Below are 15,840 nucleotides of genomic sequence, written 5' to 3' on the forward strand. Positions count from 1 at the left end.
CTGTGGTTCACGTTTTTCCTTACCACTGCTAGTATAAATTATTGGAAGGATGGGTCTAGATGATAGCTATCTTAACTTCTGTAATAGCAACTGTTGGAACTTAAATACTAGGAGGATTTGAGTTTAACACTAGATCGGTTTTGTGGAACACTATAATTTGAGCATGTCTACATACATACTGTGAATATTGTTTTGATGCTTACATTATCACAGTTAGTATCAACTGTGGAGGTTAGGATTTTGTGATACATACCCTACATATCTGTATGTCATTTGTAAGGTGTTGAATGGAAGTTTTAATTAATTCTGTCTTTATATCAAACTAAATGGAACAACTTAAATTTGGCATGTATATGTTGTTGTTGTGACCCTGTTTATCAATGCTTATTTTATCACTGCTAACATTGAATGTTGGATGTTGGAATTTAGTTGATATATACTTGATTTATTGGTATTATTGACTACTGGAGGATTAGAAAGTAGGCACCGGTATGGGACGGTGGCATACTAAGGATGGGTTTGGTTTTTAAATCAATACCATTACCCACCTACTTGGAATAAGAATGGGATTAACTAAAAGTTAAGTCCCGTGGATTTGTATTGTCATGGCAACTACTTGTTGAGCGGCAATACCAGGGATTTTGGATGGATTTTATATATGTACTATTATGGTGCCTCGGTATGAGCTTGAGCCTCAGGACCGATGGCTAGGGAGCGTATATACATCGGGATGTGTAGCTGGCTACGATGGTTGGAGGTGTACCCTGTTTAGGTATAGGTACATATGCCCACTTCGTGTGTGTTTTAGCATGTTACCTCTATTCAGGTTGAGACCAGCCTGTAGTCCAGTGAGAGTTCTTTAGTGTGACTATATATATATTTACGGACTATTAGCTATTGTTGAATTGTTTAGGATGTACATGCGTATCGGGCCTCTGTTTGGATTGTAGTAGTATAGAACTTGCGCGTGGGCCTGACCCACTTCTATTTTTAAGGTACACGACAGTTCCAGGCTTAGACGTGTTCCTGCTGAGCAGAGGTCTCTATTCACTCTTCCGACGATGTAGGGCTCTCTCTATAATTTTATTTCTGGACGTTTATTACATTTGTTCTATCTTCCGTTTGGATGTTTAATAGGGGTCCACTAGAGATGGATTCCCAAGTTGTAAACTGATGGAGTTTTGGAGTTTGGGTTTGATGGATTTTAATAATTATAATATTCTGCGGATTCTCTTTTTAATTCCTTCCAGCTTTAATTTCATTTCTTAATTTATTTTTTATTCCGTGTTCATTATAAAATATTAAGTGTTTGATATTCCCTCGGGTTTGGGCCTGAGCCTGATCAACCCGTGTCTCGGATCCGAGGGGTATCACAGAGCCCCGCCTCCTATACATAACCGTCTCTGCTGCCTCATGCGGCCACTGCCGCCAATTCCTCCAAGAACTCCGCAATGCCTCTGACATCCAAATCTTCGTCACATCATCATCATTCGATAACGAATCCTAAGAACCCCAAAAAAAAAAAAAATTCTTCGGAAAGTCTGATTGAATTTAGTGACCACTTGCAGGTGTAAAGAGAGTATGTGCATCTAGAGAGAGAAATTGAGAACCCCTAAAATTGAAACCCCTATTTGTGTCATAAGGGCTAATTTTGTCCTTTTAAAATTTTTTGACCCCTCACGTGACTTAAATGCTCTCATTTCTATTAAATTTATAAAGGTAGGTTAACATTTGCAACAAATTGAATAGTTTAGGGAGTTAAGTGTCTTTGTCATAGTTCAGGGGGGTTTTAAGAGAGAAAAGAAAGCTCAGGGTCCAAAATATTTCAAACTATTTCATCTCACAAGATGCCTTCCCTTCTTATGAAAAATAAATAAATAAATAAATAAATAATAATAATCCCTTCAATTTCAACAAAAAAAATTTTAAAAATAACAAAACAAGAACTCTCAATAAATTAATAAATAAATAAAATAAATTTTTCAAAGAAAGAAACAATTGATATCTCACTAAACAAGAACTCTCAAAGAATTTAAAGAACCAACTAAAATTTCAACAAAACAAGAACTCTGAATAAAATACCAACTAGGAAAAAAAATAAAAAATAAAAAATAAAAAATAAAGGAACTCTGAAAAGAAAGAATCAACAAAACTACAAGTACTTAGGCATCGGGCGCAAACCCTCTGTTTTGCGGTTTCCATGCTGTCTCCTGCAGTGAGTGTTAAGTGGTCTTGGTTTGGCCACGTTTTACTCCACTCAATAGACACTAAGATTGTGTTTAGCAATTACATCACTATTTATAAGTAACATTTCACCACCATTTATAATTAAGTAACTCATAGAAGTCTAAAAGTAATATCACATGAGTTTAAAAAGTAACATCACCATTTGTAATTACACCACTATTTATAAGTAACATTTCACCACCATTTATAAGTAATATCACAGAAGTCTAAAAGTAATATTACATGAGTCTAAAAAGAAACATCACCATTTGTAAGAGGGTAACATCACTACTAAAAAAGTAAAGGGTTGTTGACAGTCAAATACCTCACAATCCCTTTCAAATTTATGATACCCCTCGATTCTAGAGTCACGGGTAATCAAGTCCGAGCACAAATCCGAGGGAATATCAAACAATTAAAGTATTTTAAATCGAACACGGAATACAAAGTGAAATAAGAAATAAAATTAAATAGCTGGAAGAAACTAAAAGTAAAATCCTTTATAATTAAATACTTAGAATCTAATAATCCAAAACTCCATCAGTTTAACAACTCGGGAATCCATCTCTAGTAGACCCCTAATAAAAATCCCAAACTAAATGAAAGTAAAAATTGAAAATAAAATCCAAATATAATATTTGGAAAGAAGTCCTACGTCGTCGGTAGAATGGAAGATCGTCTCTGCTCAGCACGAACAAGCTCTAGACTGGAAATGTCCGTTACCTGAAAAATGATGAGTGGGTCAGGCCCACATGCAAGTTCTATACTACTACTACCCAAGTAGAGACCCGATACGCATGTACATCCTAACCAATCCAACAATAGCTAATAGTCCGTAGATAAATATATATATATATAATCACACTACAGGACTCTCACTGGACTACAGGCCTGTCTCAACCTGACTAGTAGGCACCATGCGAAAACGCACCCAAAGGTGGGCATGACTACCTAGCCCTAGCAGGGTACACATCCAACCATCATAGCCAGTTATGCATCCCAATGCATATACGCTCCCTAACCAACGACTCTGAGACTCAGGCTCATATCGTGGCATCATAAAAATATATTTAAATTCCATTCCAATCCCAAGTGCCACTCAATTATTTATTGATCTGACACAAAATATAGGTAGGACTTAACTTTTGTAGTTAATCCGTCCCTTAATCCAGAGTAGGTAGGACTTAGTATTTTTGAGCTAGTCCCCCTAGTATGACACCGTCCCATACCGGTGCATACAAACCATCCATCCAGTATTGATAATATATATATGATAGCATAACATATCAATATCAACATATCCAATCATAAGCATAACAAGAATGTTTAATTAGCATGCTTGTTCAATACATCCAGTACCTGGTTCTCTGACAAATTTTTAAGTGCAGAGAAGAACTATAACCATCCTGTAACTCATAATAAACATAATAATAATAACAATAGTATATACATGCTTACTTGTAATTACTCCACAACATCCCACAAGTTGACATAAACAAATTCTTGGTAACATCAACTAGTTCCTAACTGAATTTATATTAGTTAATAGGCTTAATCCCATATCCTTGTTATATGATTTACATATCAAACTCCTAATTCAGTTGCTAATTTAAAATTAATCAACTTGAATCGTCTACAAAATTTCAACCATGTAAACTTCCTTAAAAGTGTCTTACTGTCACTTATGAATATATATAATCATTCTGTAATCTAATAAACTTAACTTAAATTACAGAAAGATGATTTAACAATATTACCATTCCCAGATAAATTGCAACTCATAGGGTTATGCACTTAAAATCCTCTGCCTCCAAGAACAGTCCACAAGTTCACCTGAAACTATAACGGTTTAAATCTACCGATTTCTTTGTAATTTATTATGTAACATCACACCTTCAGAATTTCTAATAGGACTTAGATGCTACTGAAATATCCCTGCATAGCTCCTAATAGCATCTGAAAACACCAAATTCTGAAACCCGTAGCCAAAACCATCACTGAAAAGGCGAAAAAACTGAAACCTGTTGAAGGAGCCGGCTCCACACAAAGTGGAGCCGCCTCCACTACCAAGTAGAGCCTGCTCCACTTTTTTAATTGAGCCTGCTCTACTTGAAATAGAGCAGGCTTCTTCCCCTGTGCGTTGTTTTTCCAATTCCGGCGGTGTCCGGCTGTGTTGATCCTCCAAACCAAATTCCTTGCTGATTAAAATTAAGTCCTTGGGTGTTCAAAAGTTAATTAACTTCCTTGATTAATAATCACATTCAGTGGGAACAAGAATTAAACAAAATAATTTAAAAACGGTTAACATGTACCTACAAGGAAACATGCTGTTCAACTTCTTCTCCAACTCCGGCAACTTTGTTCCTCCAACCCAAGTTTATAACTGATCAAAACTAAGTCCTAAGGTGTTTTAGAGTTAACTAAATTCTTTACTTATTAATCAAATTCAATCAGAACAAGAATCAAGCAAAACAGATTAAAACCGAATGAAAACACATACATGAACACATACTGTTTTGAAACAATTACTTGTGCAACCATATTAATTTAACTTTATTACTTTCTGGGACTAAATTAGCGATGCAAAGAACACAGGCCAAAGAGATAGAGTTAGTTATACAACTTGCCTGTGAGATTCGGTTCAAAAATCTCAACGTCTTTCTTCTACGTTTTCCGGCGAACTACCTTCTCCTAACTCCCCTGATACTTCTGCCTCCAATACGTGTGGTTAGGGTTCTAAACCCTTGCAGTTTTATACGGATATATATATAGGCCAACTAAACCTAGGTGCAATTAAACCCTAATCCTATTACTAGACAGAAAAAATAAGTCGGCTAAATACGTGGCTTCCCTAAACTGATAAAACCCAAATTTAATAAATAAAACATTTAACTTAATTCAAATAAATACTAATTAACATAAACAACCAATTTAAAATAAAACAATTTAAAATAAAACAAATAATCAATTTAAGCAATTAAAGCAAAACAAAAATTTAACTAAATAACAATTTAAATAAACAAACAAACACAACAACTACAAATAACCAACTAAATAAACTAAAAACACAATTAAACATTTAAATAAATTCCAGAACTATCCTTTTAAAATTAGGGGTATTACAAAATTCCTCTTTAAATTAACATGTGACTATTTTTTTGGATGTTCTATTTTTATGTTAAAATTTAACTTAAAAAATATATAAATAATATGTAAAATTGAGTTAGATTTATATGTAACTATTAGTTTTTCAACACTATGTAAATACCTTTTTTTGATAGTGAAGGTGGTGAGTGTGACAATTAGTATTAAACTTTGCCAAATTTTTTCTTTTGATGGTGAAGGTGGTGTGTATAACAATTAATATTAAATTTTTCTAAAAAATTTTCAAAGATATGTTAAATAATTTAAAACTAAGTGCATGTTTTTTTAATATTTTGAAGAAAAAAAAAAAGATGTGGCTCTTTTTCGTTATTTTTGGAAACAACGAGTGTTTTGTTTGTTGTTTAAAGTTAATCGAAGTGATTTTAATTTTAGTTATTTTTTAATATTTTGAAGGAACAAAAAAAAAAAAAAAAAAAAAAAGAAGATGTGACTTTTTTCGTTATTTTTGGAAATAACCAGTGTTTTGTTTGTTGTCTAAAGTTAATTCAAGTGATTTTAATTTTGGTTTAAATTCTTTAAATTAACATGTTAAAGTGTTTTAAAAATACTTTAATTTCAAATTATAACATAAATGATATGTTGAATTGAGTTACGTTTGTATGTGACATTACTTAATCTGTATTATGTGCAAACCTTATTTTGAGGGTGAACATACTTACAAATGGTGGTGAATTGAGTTACGTTTGTATGTGACATTACTTAGTCTGTATTGTATGATACCTTATTTTGAGGGTGAAGATACTTATAAATGGTGGTGAAATGTTATTAATAAATGATTGTGTAAATGCCAAACACAGTCTTAGTGTATATTGAGTGGAGTAAAACGTAGCCAAACCAAGACCACTTAACACTCAATGCAGGAGACAGTATGGAAACCGCACAGCAGATGATTTGCGCCCCTTAGGCATCTATCACCTAAAGTTAAATTCAATAAAAATGGGGCATATGCCGAAACCCAAAAACCATTAAATTTTAAATTGTATTCCTTCCATTTGAGTTAGTATAATGATCATAATTTATGAAGATTTTCTTAAGAGGGATTTAAATTTCCCATTCAATACACTCATGCCAAAAAATCCTAGGTTCTTCAATCTTGAATATTATTGCTATAAACATCCAAAAGCCTGCACAGGATAGTTCCAATTGTTCAAGAGCAGATACAGGAGCTCTACACACAGAAAGTCTTGTGATCGACTCCTCTAAGTTAGTAAATTGGGACTAAATCGATAAGTGTTGCTTGTAAAAAGACTAGTGGTTGTTAAGGTTTCCACGTAATCATACCAAAAAAAAAAAAATTCCAAAATCCTCAAATCATGGTTCCCCATATGTTGACAGTGTTTTTATTCCATATAATTATATGATGATTATTTTTATGTTGTAAGTCCGTCATTATTCATTCCATTCTTATCACAATTATTTTTATTGAAGACAAGAACATTCTATTATTATAAAAATTATTAACAATATACGTGTTGAAGAGCATTATAATATGGAAAAGGTTAAAGCTTCTAGCAATCTTGTACGTAATTGAGTTTTTCTCCACACTTATCCATTAACCAGAATGTTTGAATTGAAATTAAAGGTATTAAAATGGAATATTTAGTTGACCCGTTGTGAGTCACTGCATTACTTATTTGATCAGATCAATTTCCCTATCCTGCCGCGCTAAAGTTTGAACTTTCAATAGTATACCTGTCGAGTGCCGGCATGAAATTTGTCAACCTCACATAGTTGTTACAATTTTTTTTTATTTTTTATTTTTTATTTTTTTTTGTTGGTGTTGTCGTCGTTGTCATTTAAAGGCACAAAAGTTTAAAGTCAAGATAACAGTACAGAAGCATAAAATAAAGTCAGAAAAGACATATAAATTTTGAAACATAGCAAATAAATTAAGAACAAGCTCCAAATTTGTGGAAATAACAGAGTCCAACACCTCCAAATAGAACTGAACTGGAGAGACCGAAAGGTCTGGGCATCAGCACGCTAATCGCTCCAAAATTACAACCACAAGGCGCTCCGACACACAAAATCCTGCACAAGATCCAATCAAGAAAAAAAAGATCAAATCTAGGCGGGAAAAACCCAAACCGGTCTAGATCAGAGATCTAGTCAGAGAAAAATAACAGATCTGTTCAGGCAAGTAGAAAACGAAACAAACATGAGCAGATCTAGCCGAACAAAAACAAAAACGGCGTAAAAGACACCCACGGAGCATACTTATTTGAACACACCAAGTTTATTGCTATAATGAGAGACATGCTAACAGCTTCCCACTTCCATAGAAGGGAACAGGGACTCTAGAAGGAAGAAAACGAAGGCTAGTGTAGAGAGAGAAAGGTGAGGAGGTGAGAGCGTTTTCTGTCTGTGGATCAAAGACCTTTCCATAGTTGTTACATTAATAAATCTCATTTACTGAAGGAAAATGATACTCTCTCTAACATAGAGACCGAATAGGAAGTGGAATTAATTATGCTATCCTATAAATAATCTTCTTCTTTTTCGGTAAATATAAATAATTTTCTTTATACAGATACAATACTGAACAAAAATATTTTAATAATTCCTCTTAATTTTATCTCAATCGGCTCTCCTTAATTAGCATGCATATTAATAATAATAATGAAGATGATCAAAGGACCTGAATTCCATGTAAACATTTCTTGCAAATATAAGCATTCATTTCTTGGTTGATGATGATGAAAGTAAGTTGGCAAAGGACCTGAAATAGTCCACTTATAACCTACCTTGATTTATTTTTATTTGGCCAATGGCTTGAATTCCATGTAAACATTTCTTGCAAATAAAAGCATTCGATTTCTTGGAAATAAAAAATAAAAGTAAAAATCTGGAAGTCAGAGTCGTAAACCTAATGCTTCTAGTCTCGCTGAGCTGGCAAGTGAAAGCAGCCCTCATTGACTTTGGCCTGTCCACCGCGGCTTATCACCGAAGAAACTATGCAAATCAACAATATATAAATAGAGGTGGCCTTCCACCACCTCAAACATCATCCTATCTATCTAGCTAGCTCTACCATGGCTTCCTCCATTCAGATTCTCCTTCTCTCTTCTCTCCTATTCATTTCTCTCTCCAATGCTCAAACCTCTTTTCGACCCAAAGCTCTTGTTCTTCCAGTCTCCAAAGATCCTTCCACCCTCCAATACCTGACCAAGATCAATCAAAGAACCCCTCTCGTCCCGGTTAGCCTCGTGGTCGATATCGGTGGCCAATTCTTATGGGTTGACTGCGAAAACAACTATGTTTCCTCCTCCTACCGCCCTGCTCGCTGCGGCTCGGCCCAATGCTCACTTGCCAGAGCCAGTGGCTGTGGGGACTGCTACAACGGACCCAAGCCAGGCTGCAACAACAACACATGCGGTGTCTCTCCGGACAACAGCATCACCCGCACCGCCACCGGCGGTGAGATTGCTGAGGACGTTGTGTCGGTTGCATCAACGGACGGGTCAAACCCCGGTCGGGCAGTGACCGTTTCCAGGTTCATTTTCTCGTGTGCACCAACCTTCCTTCTAGAAGGCCTAGCTAGTGGTGTGATGGGCATGGCAGGACTCGGCCGAACCAGAATCGGATTCCCCTCCCAGTTTGCCTCCGCCTTCAGTTTCAACAGAAAATTCGCCATTTGTCTCACGTCCTCCACATCAGCTAACGGTGTTATATTCTTCGGTAACGGTCCATACAATCTTCTTCCTAACATTGATGCCTCTCAGTCACTCACCTACACGCCACTATTTATCAACCCCGTGAGTACTGCATCGGCCTATTCCCAGGGCGAGCCCTCCGCCGAATATTTCATTGGAGTGAAGTCCATCAAGATTGGCGACACGGTCGTGCAACTCAACACTTCGTTGCTGTCGATTAACAAAGAAGGGTACGGAGGAACAAAGATAAGCTCGGTCAATCCCTACACCGTCATGGAGACCTCCATCTACAAAGCAGTCACTGAGGCCTTTATCAGTCAGGCTGCTGCTAGGAACATCACTAGAGTTGCATCGGTTGCACCATTCGACGTTTGTTTTAGCTCGGAGAATGTTGGTAGCACTCGAGTTGGGCCATCTGTGCCCTACATTTATCTGGTTTTGCAGAGTGAGAGCGTGGCGTGGACGATGACCGGTTCAAACTCGATGGTGTATGTGAATGACAATGTGTTGTGTCTTGGACTTGTTGATGGTGGTTCAAACCCTAGGACTTCTATAGTGATTGGAGGGCACCAAATAGAGGACAATCTTCTACAGTTTGATCTGGCAACTTCGAGGCTAGGGTTCAGCTCTACCCTCTTGGGCAGGCAAACTACATGTGCCAACTTCAACTTCACCTCTAGTCCCTAAATCATCTTCTCCACTGCATGAGAAACATATATTACACATATATTTACAGTTTGAATAAGTAGGCTTGAATGTCACGTGAGATAGACCTACACTACATTTGTTTTCTAATTTCTTTTGTTACAAATTCTGATCTCTGTGTATTTTTTTTTTTAATAAGAAAGAATATTATCATTTTCCTAAAAATAGTTATATGGCGCTGGATTGATTGATTTTTGAAAAGTATGTCAAAGTTAATTTGCGGACTCAATATGGATAGATATATATCAATAGACTTGAACTTCAGTTGTTGAATACTATTAATGATTTTTAAATATATATCAAATAGTAAATTAACTACTTTATGATATGCAAATGTAACTCTTTTGACATCTTCCCATTTTTTCTTCTTTGAATTTGTGGACCTTTGTGTTCAGGACACAATTGATATTTACATGTGTTACTCTAATCATTCATATTCATCAAATTCGCAATTTGTCTTGAACAAATTATTAGTTGGTGGCACACATATACATTTAAATAAGGATTGCTGTCGTTGTCCACCCTCTAGGCCTATCAAGTAAAGTGGTCATACTCCGAGACCCACCTTATCGATCAATAAGTTGGGAGAATGGCATTATATTTCCACATTGAAAAGCTAAAACAATTTTTAGAGTTACGTTCACTTGTTCAGCACTTGTTCAGCATCTTTAAAATGAACTACGGTTCCTAAGTTAAAATTTCTCTATATTATTTAAGTTGAATCATTATAATTTTAATATGTGTCATTTTATCTAAATTTAGAATTGACAATGCTTCACATAATTTAGTAATAAAAAAGACTTAAAACGACAATATTTTGAGAAAGAAAAACAGTTTTAGGTTCAACTACCCACCTCTCTCTACCAGTATTCTTGGTTTGATTTTTTTTCGTTTCATCTCATGCACAACTAGATTCTCCTATTTTTTCAACGTTTATTGTCTTTCCTCTATTCTAATTCTTTTTTTATGTTTAAACCTGAACTCTTCTCCTTCCAATTTCCTTCCACTGGACATAAAGTTAGGTTCCATTTTTTTTTTGTTTATTATCTAAATCAATGAGATAATTGTATTCTTTTGAATATATGATTTGTTAATTACAGCAAATTAGTAACTGCATTTGATTTCGTCCAAGTGCAGGTTATTTAATCTAAACTGAAAATTAAGGTTTAAACTCACCGATGATCACCACAAATTTGCAAACTTCACCATCAATTCTATAACAATCCATGAAGAACCCACTAGTTTCAGGCAGAAGAGACAAAAAAAAAAAAGAGAGTTAAAGAAGTTTTAGCATTCGTTAACGACGTTTCTTTATTCATCGGTTAAACAACTTTAATTTTTATTTTTTTATTTTTAATTTGTTGATGTGGTGCATTATGAGTCATAGATTTGTGATAAAGGTCACATATCAGAATTTTTAAGATTCAACTTAGCATAATGTAGATCCTAGTCCCTTTAAAATTTAGTGGATCAAACAAATTAATAAAATTTTATCAAAATTAAATTATCAGAATAAATAATATGAATTCTCAGTTTTTTTCTTTTTCTTTTTTGGAGCTGAAACATAAAGCATAAAATAGATCAAGGATCAAAATTTTAATTATGCATCTTATTCCACTCCAAAGTGCTTGGCTTTAAAGATTTATGAATATAGGATTTTATACCTTGCAAAGCTGTAACAGAAAAGAAATCACCTAAATATATGTTCATTTAGTCAACAAGTGCACTTGAGTGTTCTTTTGCATATTTTTTTCTGGCTTGACTTTATATATCTGTACTGTAATCTTGGTTTTAAATTTTTGTATTTTTGAAAAAAAAAATAAAATAAAATGAAAGACATTTGTATTGTATTTCTCTATATGGAAAGTGGAAAGTGACACAGAGAAATTGAAATGTAGAAGTTGACGTCAGGTAGAAGAAGGGAATCAAGGATGTCACCGACAATGGCAGACGCTAATAATGAACTACTTTACCTTTTACCCGAAAAAGGAGTAAAAAGTTTTACAAAATTTAATTTGATCACGTCAGGATCTATTTGATGAAAGTAATATGAATTACTGTATAAAATAGTGATAATTGATTATAATCACTTTTAAAATGGGTCATAAGATAATTATATATAATTCATAAATAATTATCATGAATGATATTTATGTATAATTTATCATGATATTAGGATAATGATAAAAGGTGAAGCAAGTTACAATTCCACCGTTAATCCTAACATACGGATTAATGGGTCAAACTAAATTACCAAATAAATCCTGACCCACTAAATTATTATAATGTCAGGGAAATGATCAAAGGTGAAGCAAGTTATGGTTATACCATCAAGGACGAATGTTTGTTCCCATATTATGAATATCATAAATATTTTTTCTCTCCCTGTTTTGAGGGTTCTTTTTTCTTCTTCTTCCGGTCCGTTTTTGTTCTTGAAACTTGGTTTCATTTTTCATTATCTTTTTGAGTTCTACGCTATGGAGGAGGCTCTGGCATCTCAGCTTCTGTCTTTCAATCTATCTGCAGAAGAGGAGATTGGGGTGGTGTTAGATGACTCCGAGGCCATTGAAGGGGTTAGGCTGTGTGAGAACAGTCTGGTCGGCAAAATCTTTACGGATGGGCCCGTTAATCTCTTTGGCTTGCGCAAGATGTTGAGCGCAGCTTGGGGCTGTGAGCGATTACAGATGCACAGGGTGGAGGAGCTCATGTTCCATTTCATTATTCCACTGAGGAAACTCGGGAGCGAATCCTGAAGAATCGTCCTTGGAGTTTCGATGGTTCTCTTCTTTCGATTCTGTTGATGCCAAAAATCTACACGCTCCGGAGTTCGGTGGCGATTCCTGCAAAACAAGAGAAATGATGACCGGCGTGGTGCTGGCTGGATGCACTCCGACGGTCAAGTAAGTACTTGACGATCTAATATCAGATTACATATAAAATTTCTGGCCTACCTTTTTAGGTTGACCCATCATTTCTTTTATAAAAGTATTAATGGTAGTAGTTGTTGAAACAAGATTCTCCCTGATCCAAGATGATATTGTTTCCTTCTTACAGGAATGGTAACACTAGTTACATATGGTAACAGATATTTTTTATGATTCCATAGAGATTTTGGGTAAGATAAATCTCTACCCTTATCTTATTTCTCTTTTGACTTTGAGTTGCCTATTATTTTTATCCTTATCAGTTGCCCCCATTCTCGTGCTTGCTTGTCAAGTATCGAGAATGTCAAAGTGTTTTTTTTGAGTAACGTCTCTTTAACAGAAATCAATCTCTTTTTAGGTTAACCCTTATTGGGGAACTCTTTTTGGTTGATCTCCCTTACTCATTTAATAAGGAAGCAGATTTGCCCGAACTTCATGAGCTGAGGGAGTAGGCTTTCTTAAGCTGAATGAGCTTCCTTTTAAAAAGAAAAGTATATTTTACGAGCTTCACTCAGCTCGCCCTTTAAAAAGGGAAATATATTTTACGAACTTCACTCAGCTCGCCCTTTAAAAAGGGAAGTATATTTTAAAAGCTGATTTCGACCTCTTTTAATATGGAGGATGACAATTACGAGCTTTATTCAGCTTGGGCCTTTATAGTACGAGACACTTTTATTTCAATCCCTTTTAATACGGGGAACGACGATTATAAGCTTTATTCAGCTTGCTCCTTTAATAAGGAGATTCTTCAAGCTTCAGGAACTTATCCTTTTAATATGGGGGGTTCATCCCCGTGAGTTTCGTAATCTCATCTTTTTAATAAGAAAGATTAATTTTCTATAGTTGCGTGAGCTCACCTATTTGATAAGAAAGACTGATTTTCCAGAGCTTCGTGAGCTTGTATCCTTAATAAGAGAGGTTAATTTTCTGCCCCCCATTCTTTTTTCTTTTCTTTTTTTCTGCGTTCTGACGCCACATATAACATAGCTGCATAGTTACTATTTGCCACTTCACTTAGGGATCAGTCTTTCTTGCAATACAAATAAACCAAACCCAAATATCATTAATCAACATACGAACATGGAGCAAATATAATATTATATGTAAACAAAGTTACCAAAAGCATGTAAAAGAATTACATGCAGTACATACCAACTGATTGAAGGAAAGAAAGAATTTTAAAAACTTTTTATATATCATAATTGAATATATAAATAGAAATTCCAATCAACAACAAGTATTTATTCGTTTATCAGATATAACAACTCTAAAAACATTTAAAGTTCAATTGAAATTATTTGATGCATGTGATATGTTTAGGACTTCAAGAAATAGACCCAATAGCACAGCTAGCGCACTCACTAGTATATTGTTATTCATTAAACAATAAAACAACAAAATCTTAACTATAGTTACCAAAAAAAACGCAGTACCCAATGGTTCTATAGATGCTTTGAAGATTTTCTATTCAAACATCCAGGACTAAGTGCTTGGAGAACCTCTTATAACATCTTGGACCAAATTGTTTTCTTAAGCTAGTAACTAGATTTTTTTTTTTTTTTATTAACTTATATTCATATAAACTAATGAAGAGAAGACTTTAGTGTATATGAGTAATTGCATAAAGGCAACTCTAGAATTCCAAGCTAAAAAGAGATGTTGTCTCGTTCGACATGTACTTTTTAAAACCAAGACCTACTATGGAGTTAAGTAGCACACAGCTATGAGCAAGGAAAAATGGATGATATCATGCAGCTTTTGCATTTATCTTGCATATATCAAAATTCATATAAACATTAACCACAAAATATAAACATTAGTTTTGCACTTTTCATCTAAAGAATGATGATGTCATCAAAGTTCATGTTTAATATACCACACACACACACACACACACACACACACATATATATATATATATATATATATATATATGAAGTTTGTTTCTTTTTGAATGAAAGCTTGATTACCCATAAAAAATATTTGTCCAAATGCTTTCTGTAGTTCAGAAGGCAACAAGGAAATTTAAAAGAACAGAGGTTAAAAAAAACAGTAGGACTACAGGTTCAATGGTGCCCATACAACATGTATATTAGAGATATGCAGGCCTTTGAAATTTTTAATTAAAATTTTTCACAAACAATAAATATTTTAACCTTATAAGTTTATTAGGAGCATGCATACTGTCATGATTTAATGTCTACTCAACAATAATCTGTATTCTACAAAATCTTTCTAAGAGAAGTGTGTTAATCAAATATCTCATAGAATAGTCATTGTACATACATTTGAATGCAAATTAAATATTTTAATATTAATTAAATATTAATCAAATATTCAATTAAACATCTGACATCTTATTTTGATACCTTTCGCTGAAGACATTCGCGAGGTAAATGTTCTTCTTTTCTTTGGCTTTGGTACTAAACTAACTGTCTTGATGTTGGGGTCATGCAAAAATAAATAAATAAATATATATATATATATATATATATATATATATATATATATTTTAAGGTCATGCTCTCAAAAGATGGGACCAAGGAGGTCGGTCAGCAAGTGTTGCCTCCCTGCCCACTGTAATAAGTGTAGAAAACTGGTGACTGTGTGGCCATTTAATAACCTTTACGAGATACCCCTTCCTGGGGAATGTCCTCTGAATTCGTTTTGTTGGGTTTGACCACTTGGTAGCGTATACTGATTGCTTACCAAAGATCCAATCATATTCTGTGTTTGGTTGTTATAGGTTATACCAAATTGAGTTATAAATCCTTATGTACAATGATAATATACATAGAATAACAAAATCCGATTGCATCAGGTGTGGAAAAAAAAATATAATATATATATATATATATATATAATTTTTAATAAAATATAAAAGTAGAAATCAAGTTGGGAAACTTATCTGATTAGAGACCCATCACTCTTGAAATCCCATGTGTCTTGTTCCGTACGCGTTCTGGAACACGTGCCGGGTTGGGGGTCGCCTGAAAATCCCACCTTCGGTAGTTCCCTCGGCCACAGGAATCATTCGGCCATGTGAGGAACCGGATTCGGCCATGTGAGGAACCCGTAGATCATTCGGCCGTGTGATGGTGTGAGCAACATGGAATCGTCGATTGAATATTTATTATGCGTAGTGGTTGGAAAAGGGCTGGGTTCAA

The 15,840-nt window shown here is 34.5% G+C and overlaps 1 protein-coding gene across 1 annotated transcript; it reads left to right on the plus strand.

Moving 5' to 3' along the window:
* The first annotated feature begins 8,407 nt into the window (after positions 1 to 8,407).
* On the plus strand, positions 8,408 to 9,914 carry LOC132268932 (probable aspartic proteinase GIP2). Its single transcript, XM_059769857.1, has one exon. The coding sequence runs from the start codon at positions 8,424 to 8,426 to the stop codon at positions 9,729 to 9,731; it is 1,308 nt and encodes a 435-aa protein (XP_059625840.1). The 5' UTR covers positions 8,408 to 8,423; the 3' UTR covers positions 9,732 to 9,914.
* The last annotated feature ends 5,926 nt before the right edge of the window (positions 9,915 to 15,840 follow it).

This window comes from Cornus florida, unplaced genomic scaffold, assembly GCF_030987335.1.
Source record: "Cornus florida cultivar Cherokee Brave unplaced genomic scaffold, ASM3098733v1 CherokeeBrave_3.0.0_Hap2_Chr08, whole genome shotgun sequence".
Lineage (NCBI taxonomy): Eukaryota > Viridiplantae > Streptophyta > Magnoliopsida > Cornales > Cornaceae > Cornus > Cornus florida.